We start from the raw sequence: 9,649 nt of genomic DNA, 5'->3' as shown, positions 1-9,649 counted from the left end.
AGGCAGGTCACATAGGCTTCACCCTTGAACTTTTACATGGTTATAACTTCTCCAAGCTTGCTAGCTATGTATGCTGTTTTTCTTCTCTTTTCTTTCCTTATTTCCCTGTAACTATCTTTTCCTTCCAAAGCTTATTAGACTCTCTATGTTAGGTTATTGAATCTTCATATTAACATCTTTTCACAATGTGTTTCTCCATGTTTTTTTTCTCTTTTTGTTTTTCATTTTCCAAGGGGTATTTATAGGGTTTTACTAGGGTTCTTGATGGATTCAAACATAGATTAATCAAAACTTAGCCCTTTGATCAAAATAATAGAGTCCTGGACAAATGTTAAAGCTGGAACCTCTGTCCTTTAATGGTTTTGGGATGGTGGTTTTGTAACAAATTTGCCTAGGTGGTTTATTTTGCTTGGAGACAAAGGCATGCATCCCTCACCTTCTGATTTTTTATGAAAGATTTATGACCATTGATAATAACTCTATAGGAATTTTTATGTGTGAACACTCGAAAAAGTTGAGTGGTTTTGCATAAATAGGTATCTCAGTCAAAGTTGACCGAGTTGACCAATTTTAAGGCTTCGTCGGAGCAACTTTAATGTAAACGCCATTAAAGACCACCTGAACTTGGTAGAGGAGAAGTATACCTTTCGATTGGATCCATTTTTACTCAATTTAGAGGTCTGTAACTCCATATTCATTCGTTTGAAGGTGCCAACTCGATCAACTGAGAATCTCAAAATGCAGTGATGGTTGATCAGGACAAGATGTTATTGAGTTCGTTGAAGAAAATGGATGTAAACGTTTAATGAGAATAACTGATCTTTGTAGATGGGGTGTTTCTTAGTTCAATGGTGGTAGTTACAATCCTCGAGGTGGTTAGAGATGCCATATTCATTCGCTTAAAGATGCCTACTCGATTAGTCAACACTGTCAAGAAGAAACTAAAAAGTAGCTGAACAACACGTCGTCTAGGTTAAACCCTAGAAATTAGGGTTTTTATTTTGGGATTTGAAAATTTTCACTTTAGTCCATGTTCTTCCAGTTGCTTTTAATTGCATTTGTAATTGCCTCCCAAACTCTTAATTTTATGCAATTTCACCTCTGTCAAACTCAATCATCAGCTCCAAAGTTGATCGCCTATTTCATTTTAGTCCTTGGTTATGAAATTGTGCGTTTTGACCCTCAATTGATCAGCAAACTCCCAATTAAACAATTTTAAGCCTTGCATTCACGCACCTTTTTCAATTTCATCGTTGGTGTTTGGATTTCTTCAATCAAGTCCCTAATTACTCATCAAAATTCAATATTTATGCAAGTAAGCCCCTGATTTGACCAAATTAACTTTTTAAAATTGCAATCAAACCCCAGACTTTAATTTCTTCCAATTAAAGCCTTAAAACCTAGATTGACTTCAAAAATTAATTTTTCTTACAATTAAGTATTTAATAAAATTAATTAAGCCTTCCTGAATTCTCATTGAGTCCTTACCTATCCAAATATATTTCTTTACGCCAAATAAAAATATTTTCACCAATGGATCCCTTTATCAATCAGAATTGGGTCGCCAATCTTATATATTTTAGTCCTCCAACTTTTTCACTTGTCATTTTAGTCCTTCACCACCAACTTGGGCAATCTTCTAGGCTTTCTTCATATATATCCTCTTGTATTTTGAATTTTTTTTCTTGATTTTTTATGGGGTCAAAAGTGGGTAATAATAAGAATAATAAATTTAAATAAGATGATCCACTTGTTATGAATATACATACACAAGTCATAACACTAGTGTATACAAACACTAATGAGAGGCAACAAACAAAAAATTAAATTATAAAAAGCAGATTGTTAAATAGCATGCCAAAAGGCAAATGAATCCCACAAAAATCATTGTAAAAACCAAGTCCAAAAGAAACTTTAACGTCACTAAATCCATTTTCAGGTCCACAAGTGTCACTTAGCAAATATTACCGGTGAATCTCAGTACCACAGAAAATATCCATGGACAATGTTGCATAAACCACAAGACCAGGGAGGATTTGGTCAAGAAAGAACAGATTGAGAAGCATATACAGTAATATGGGATTCTGCATTTTACAGAGAGAGAACTTTAGTGAAACAGATTGATCTAATCCCTTCCATCGAACAAAAAAACCCAACTGGATGGTGGATGTTCTTTATCACCATTGTGAAGTTCCTTTTTATTTATTTATTTATTTACTTTTGTTTAAGTGAAGGCAGGCCCAATCCTATTCAAGAATAAGTCTAGATCTGGTTATTATGCTATAAAAGAATTATAGGTTGTTGATATGATATCGCGGAGACATAAGGGCGTTGCTGTATAACTGATCAATTGAAAGAATCACTGTATTGCTATATTGCTTAAAGCAATTCTAACATGGCAGAAAAGCATGAAAAATAAAAAACTAAACATAGTTGGCAACTGGAGTACTCTTAAAGAACAGCCACCACTGAATTATGAGGAACGAGTCATAAATGCAATTGGCCAAAATTCCCATAAATCAGAATTAAAGTTCTCTGCGGGAAAAGAGTAGACTATGCAAGTATCAAATGCCTCCAAAACCTACAAGTAGAGGACCACGGTAAAACTAAACATCAAATCAATTCATCCACAGTCATCATGATCCTCGAAACATGTTTATGTGGAGCTACTTATTGACACTCCTTTCCAAGTGCCATCCAGAAAAAAAATATAACAAATGAGAATTGGATTCAAACAATGCCTCATCAAATAGCAGACAACCTTTAGGGCTTGAGAGCAATTGCCAGCCCAAACCTGGGATTTTTGTCCAAGGCCTTGGTGTCAAACTCACTGGAAATTGTCAGCACTGACTTTGGTATGACCTCATGCTGCACCAATGCCCCAAGTTTCCCATGATTGTTGAGCTTGGCTTTCACCACGGTCAGGTGATCAACAGCAAATGACCCTCCAACAGTAAAAGTATTCTCATTAGAGGAAAACCTTCTTGTGATCTCCCCAACAGCAGCACTCTTTTTCAGCAGATCCAGATGATGCACATACGATGCTCTAATAGAATCTCCCTTGTCACCTCTGTGAGAAAGAAAGCAAATAAGAATTAGTGTAATACATTTCACCAATCTTTTCCGAGTGTATATATTTAAATTCCACATTTTAAATACAATATCTAGCATAGTTGGGATGCCAATGAGGCTAGAGACTTACAAAATTATTGAAGCATAAGAATCAGGTTTGGTTACACTGATGCCAGCAGTGTACTTCGTGAAACTACCAGAAGTAGTATCATAGCCTGCCTCAGCACCAAAAGCAATTGTTGGAGTACCAATGGTGGCTGTAACATCAATTGCTGGAGATTGGTTCAAAGCAGCAGCAGTAGTGAAAGTTGCATGGTCGTGGAAATATTGAAACTCCAACTGCAAAATACAGGGCAGGAAAGAAATATAAAAAGCCAAGACTATCATTACAAACAGTTTCAAGTTAGCAGGTAGGTGTCAGATTGGGTCGAAGCCCTGCTCCACCACTAATCAAGGCACAAGCAATATTATCACTCCTATCAGAAAAAAGAACAATTCTCCCCTGATCATAAGTTCAGCATCTATTTCATTTTTTTTTACTTTTCGAGGAGTTCAAGCTTAAAAGATGCCCAGCTCCCTACCTTGCCAGAGTTATGGTCAGGTAATTTGATCGAAGCAACAGTCTTTGTTGATGGAAGCAAGTCGGTGAATGTCAAGGTTGCTGAAATCTGTCAGAATGAAATGAGAAAGTAAGATGCTTATTTGAAACAAGCGACATGCAGGTGGTGTTTTCTTTAACTTTAAGAAGCAACATACGTTGGACTCAGTGTCAACTTTAACATCAAATGTAGTATTCTTGTACTTGTACAGTGTAGCAACATCCCCAGCTAAGAGTCCTCCTTTCTTCACAGCTGTTGATGTGAGGGCCTGATAAACAGAAAACATATCAAACATCACAAAGCGCAGGTGATGGAAGTCTTCCCAACTGCATTTTTAAGGAGGTACAGAGTTGGCAACAAAAAAAGTGACTGCCCCAAATAGTTAAGGTTCGAAACAAAAACATAAACCAATTGAGTTTAAAAAATCGTTCACGTAGCCATATATGGTAGCCAGAACTCCATCCATCACTCAATTGTAGAAAAGAATAATTAACATGATTCATAAAAAAACTTACAGCTAGTTGCATTAGAGATTTCATTTTCCGAAAGCTACATCACTCTTCAAGATATAATTGGCTTTTACACTTGTGAAAAAATGGATAGAAACGGAATAAAACATGTTTCCACTCACATGGAAAGTTAAACCAAATGCCTTAGAATAACATCACTAGTTGTTCTAAATTTTAAATAGTATCCACTTAGAGCATTAGAGCCCTTTAGCCGAAGACCAAGGCCACTGAATTCTTATTTTGAGAAAATATTTCCCTTTCTTCGTTACCTTACACATCCTTCTGAAGATCATTTCTATTGTTAAACACCCTTTTCACACAGCATCAATTGTTGTTAGTTTTGAGAAGGTTGCAAACATTCCCTCAACTTTTTTAGGCAAAAAATGGAGACTATGCAACAGTTTGGAAAGCCTTTCTCTACTTTTACACTAATTATCCTTTTGACGGGATAAAAGGAGAAAGATTAGTGAATTAGCCAAACATCAGAAGAACAGCTAGGTTTTCTTTTAAAATACAAACGTCTAGATTCCTTGGAAGTAAGAGATAAAGAGTGGACTGAGATTCGAATGGCAGGAAAGCAGCATTTGAATCAAATCACGATTCGAAGGATAAAATCACAACGTATAAATATATAAAAGAAAGAAAAACCCTGATCGTGATTACCAATCAAAACATCACTTTTGAATCGTCAAAATTAAGTATCCAGAAAGGAAAATCAGTGAGACATAACAACAAAGAATCACATAAACACATACCACTCCAGCATCGCTGTAAGTAGAGACGCTAAATTTCTGATCAGAATTATAATCCCTGGTCAGCAGATCTACATGTCACGAATAAATAATCATCGTCGGATCATTGATTTTGATTTTCTTTCACATATAGAAATAGATTGATTGATTACCTTTGGCTTTCTTGCCGATATCGGCGAAGAGTCCAGGTCCTTTGCTCATGGTTGGTCTTGCCAAAACGAGACTGGAGAGACACGGATCTTTGCCTTCTCTCTCTTCCCCCTTGATATGTTCTGAAAAGTTCCCAAATAACCAACTAACTAAAAAGAACAGGTAAAATAAAATACAAAGCTATAAATTGAAGCCCAATTCACAAGCTATGTGGAAAATAGACCCGAAATATACCCAACTTTACAAGCTATATGGATAATTTAGCCCAATTCTACTAGCGTGCTTGACCAAGAGTCTCAAATTAGCCAATTGAAAGACTCTTTGATCTTATTTACTTTTATTTTTGTAATTAATCTATTCAGGATATAATGGATCATATAGTATTTTTTATTGATTCTCATTATTCTTCCTTTTTTAAAAGAATTTGACTTTGAATTATCACTTATAAAAAAAAATAGATAAAAAACATTAAATATAATTCATCTGAAAATTTTAAAGTGTTTGTATTGTCATTAATCCGTTTAAGGACTTAGAATGGGCCATCCTTTTATGATGCAGCTTAGATCGCTTATAGGCGGTAAATCATTCTTTTTTTATATGCACCCAAACCAAATCACTAGGTTCAAAGATAACATCCCTATGACTTTTATTGGCTATAAATGCATATTGCTCATTTTTCTTTCCTATTTGATGTCACACACTCTTATGGAGTTTCTTCATCATTTCAACCTTTTTATTTACATCAAGACTTCTAGATAGAGCATCAACCACAATATCATCTTTACCTTGCTTTTACTTAATGACATGAAAAGGTCTCAATGAACTCCACCAATTGAGCATGTTTTCTATTCAACTGAACTTGTCTTTTCAAGTGCTTCAATGATTCATGCTTTGTATGGATAACAAACTCTTTCAACCATAACTATGTTGTTAAGTCTCCAAAGTTATAACTAACATGTAAAGCTTCTTGTCATAAGTTAGGTGCTTCAACGCTGCCATATTTAGCTTTCCACTAAAATAGGTTATTGGTCGCTTCTCAACTCTAATACCTATTTCTGATATATCACTTAATCTTAAATGCTCTTAAAATAAGTTAGGCAATGCTAATAAATACATAAAACATAACATTTCTTTAATCAAATTGAATACGTGCTCTTGTTCACTACCCTATTTAAAATCAATAGATTTCTTTAAAAAATCAGTGAGTAGTGCAACTAGTGTATAAAAATCTTTAACAAATTACCTATAAAAACTAAAAAAACCATGAAAACTCCTTACCTCAATAATTGACTTAGGCGGTGGCCATTCTTTGATAGCCTTCACCTTGTTTTCATCCATCTCTATATCTTTTGTACTAACAACGTAGCCAAGAAAAATAACTTTATCCATGCAAAAAGTATAATTCTCTAAGTTGGTATATAGTTTTTTATTCCTCAAAACATCAAGCACAAAACTTAAATGGTTAATATACTCCTCTAACATTTCATTGTACATGAAGATATTATCAAAATAGACTACAACAAATCTTCTTATAAATGCACTCAATACATGATTCATTAATCTTATAAATGTATTTGGTGCATTAGTGAGATCAAATCGCATAAACAACTACTCATATAGTCCATATCTAATCTTAAAGATAATTTTCATTCATCTCTTTCTTTTATCCTAATTTAATGATAATTGTTTTTTAATTTAATATTTATAAAGATATATGATCCATGTAACTCATCTAACATGTCATCTAGCCTATAAATTGAATGTCTATATTTTATTATAATATTGTTGGCAACCCTGTAATCAGTACAAATCCTCTAAAACCCATCTTTCTTAAACACAAGCAGTATTGAAACTACATATGAACTCATGCTCTCCCTTAAGTACCATTTATTCAGTAGCTTATCAACTTGCCTTTAAGGATCTTTTATCTCCTCTGGATTTTATATCTCTAGGCACAAAATCAATTTGATGTTTTATTCTTCTAATAGGTAGTAAATCACAAGGAACATTATTAAAGAACACATCTCCATATGCTTGCAACAAAAAAATAACACCATTATGAAGAGATTTTTCAAGATCATTAGTATTAAACTATGTCTCTTTATATAAAAATACAAATATAGGTTGGTTAGTGTAGAAAACACTCTTTATGAGTCTGGATGCACACCAATCTTTATGATTTTGTTGATAACAAAATATATGATTAATGTTGTCTACATATATATTTATGTTTATGTTTTACATTAATGACTTAAGTATTAAAAAAACATAAAAAATTAAGTTTATGACTTTATTCATTGCATGATATGCTAGAAATATTTTACAGTTAAATGATATTTTGATTTGAGTAATGATAGTTTATATTCATCAAACTAATACTATTATTATTATTTCTTTCAAATGATTTATATAAAACATCATTGTCTAAAACTTAAATTGAATCATTTTGCTTTAGTTCTTACATATAATTTACTCTATTTTTAGTAACCATTTCCAATTATCATTCTGATCAAAATAACCACATCAATAACCATTTAGTCGAGGTTGACTTAACCTAATTAAACCACTCGATACTTTTATAATTATCATCATCATGCTATCATTAGCATTGACATTTCTTTACCATGACTTTTCTCATCACTCGTATTTATAAGTCTACTAAATCACAAACCTAATTTGATATCAAAATGTAACATCCCCAACATATAAGGTACACATTCCTTTATAATAAATCTAAAAATAGTGTAAATTCTTTTTAACTGATCAATGAAATGATCAATCGATTTATCTGGCAGTTTAATTAGTCAACTGGATCAATCTAAAGGTATCCATATTTGTAACTCATTAAGATTTTATCAAAATTTCTGCAAAATCTCTTTTGTATTGGGATTATCCTAAATGTCGACACCAAAATCTTATCATATATAATAACACTTCATAATCACAAACACCATAAACTCATCACCCCACTTATAAACCAATCATTTTGGATCTCATCTCCTCATCTCCATCATTTCATAATTCATTTTCATCAATTCATGTCACTAAGACATTTATTAATTTCATATTCATTATAATAATTAAAATATCAAAACATTTACAATAAACTCCATATCAACAAACCCTAATTAAGTATATAAATATAGTTACTACTCAAATTACAATGACAAATATGATAATCATGCAAAACATTATCGTTATTAGGTTTTAAACAATAAATACATTATATCACCTTAATTAATCGATTGTAATTGTTAGTTTAATCTAAAGATATATAAATTATATTTCAAACTAGAGTATCCAAAATTACAATCCACAAGTTTGATATTACAACTAATAATCCACAATTTCCTAAATCTATAGAAAAGCAACAACCGAAGATTACTCCTGACGAGCCTGTGAGTTATCTGTAACAAAGTCAATAATTTCACTAAGTCACAAGTTAATATCTCATTCAATGCGTAAAGTAAATAATCAACTTTTTATCTAAACAATATCTTCATTCATTCTTTATAATCATCCAATTTTATTTTTATATAAATTTATTCAACCTTAAATACTCTCTTATGGGTCCACTATTTCTTTACCCTAAATCTGTCCTTACTGGCACTGGTCTTAGACTGAATGAGACTCCTCGATCTATTAACAGTCATAAAATACTACTGACTTTGTACTATGAGTCTGTATCCCTAAGTTTTCATTATGGCCTTAAATGAACATTTCCTCTTAAAGTTCCCTGTCTCCCCGTAGAAATAACATTTGATATCTAACTGTTTGCACTCTTTCCATCTATGCCTTTCATGTAGGCAAATAAAACATCTATCTAGAGCGACTAAGTAATCCCTAAGATGCCTTTAATTATATCATCCACAATAGATAGGTAGGCATCCTCTACTTTGTATATCCTTCTACTGAACTGACTCTCGAGCGTGATTGTCCCCGACTGATACCCTACTAATACCCTAAAAGGATCCACCTGATGCTTCTCTTGAGCTAAAGTCCCATCCTTTCTTCTTGAGTTGACCAAACTATCCACTATTTCCTTTATTTAGAGGGGGAGGTCTACTAAGAAAAAATACATGTTTTTCCCTTTTTCCAACTCTCGACTGCCCTTGTTCAGCCATCCCCTATTGATCCTCATCTATTACTGTCTTAAAGGACTGGGCAGCCTCAATCAATTCTCTCACAATCCTGAACTACAAAGCAATTAACCCACTCTTCAAATCCTACCTAAGTTCATCTCGTAGCCTTTCTATCTTGTGTTGCTTGGTAGGTAGGAATGTAGAAGAAAACATATAGAGGTCCTAAAACCACCTCTTATACTCTAGTACAATCATATTGCCCTGTCTTAAGGCCAAAAACTCTTGCTCTTTAGTTTTACGATGTTGTCTAGAGTAGTATTTATTTTCAAATTCTACTTTATAGTCCCTCCAAGTGGGTACCTCTCTAGATCTCCTCTCTCGCACCATGTCCTACTAGGATTAGGCACTGTCTAAGAGTAACTAAGTAGCATAATATACTTACACCTTTTCCAGCACTGAAATCTGATTAAGGGGCTTCTCTATCT

The 9,649-nt window shown here is 33.2% G+C and overlaps 1 protein-coding gene across 1 annotated transcript; it reads right to left on the bottom strand.

Moving 5' to 3' along the window:
• Window positions 1–2,490: 2,490 nt before the first annotated feature.
• On the bottom strand, window positions 2,491–5,276 carry LOC7476423 (mitochondrial outer membrane protein porin 2). The gene is made up of 6 exons (XM_024600375.2): window positions 5,085–5,276; window positions 4,936–5,003; window positions 3,829–3,939; window positions 3,654–3,740; window positions 3,203–3,411; window positions 2,491–3,070 (listed from the first exon to the last, which is right to left on the bottom strand). Exons 1-6 carry the CDS (start codon window positions 5,131–5,133, stop codon window positions 2,764–2,766), a joined length of 831 nt encoding a protein of 276 aa, XP_024456143.1. The 5' UTR covers window positions 5,134–5,276; the 3' UTR covers window positions 2,491–2,763.
• Between the last annotated feature and the right edge of the window lie 4,373 nt (window positions 5,277–9,649).

The sequence above is a fragment of the Populus trichocarpa genome, chromosome 5 (assembly GCF_000002775.5).
Source record: "Populus trichocarpa isolate Nisqually-1 chromosome 5, P.trichocarpa_v4.1, whole genome shotgun sequence".
Taxonomy (NCBI): Eukaryota; Viridiplantae; Streptophyta; class Magnoliopsida; order Malpighiales; family Salicaceae; genus Populus; species Populus trichocarpa.
Note: the sequence above shows the minus strand (reverse complement) of the source record. Positions and strands in the feature narration are given on the sequence as shown.

What these genes read in the sequence shown, in the direction of transcription:
- LOC7476423 (XM_024600375.2), bottom strand. Translation starts at nt 5,133, where the DNA reads ATGAGCAAAGGACCTGGACTCTTCGCCGATATCGGCAAGAAAGCCAAA. An exon ending in TATCGGCAAGAAAGCCAAAG is followed by an intron (nt 5,004 to 5,084) that starts GTAATCAATCAA and finishes CGTGACATGTAG; the next exon opens with ATCTGCTGACCAGGGATTAT. An exon ending in CTTACAGCGATGCTGGAGTG is followed by an intron (nt 3,940 to 4,935) that starts GTATGTGTTTAT and finishes TCTGTTTATCAG; the next exon opens with GCCCTCACATCAACAGCTGT.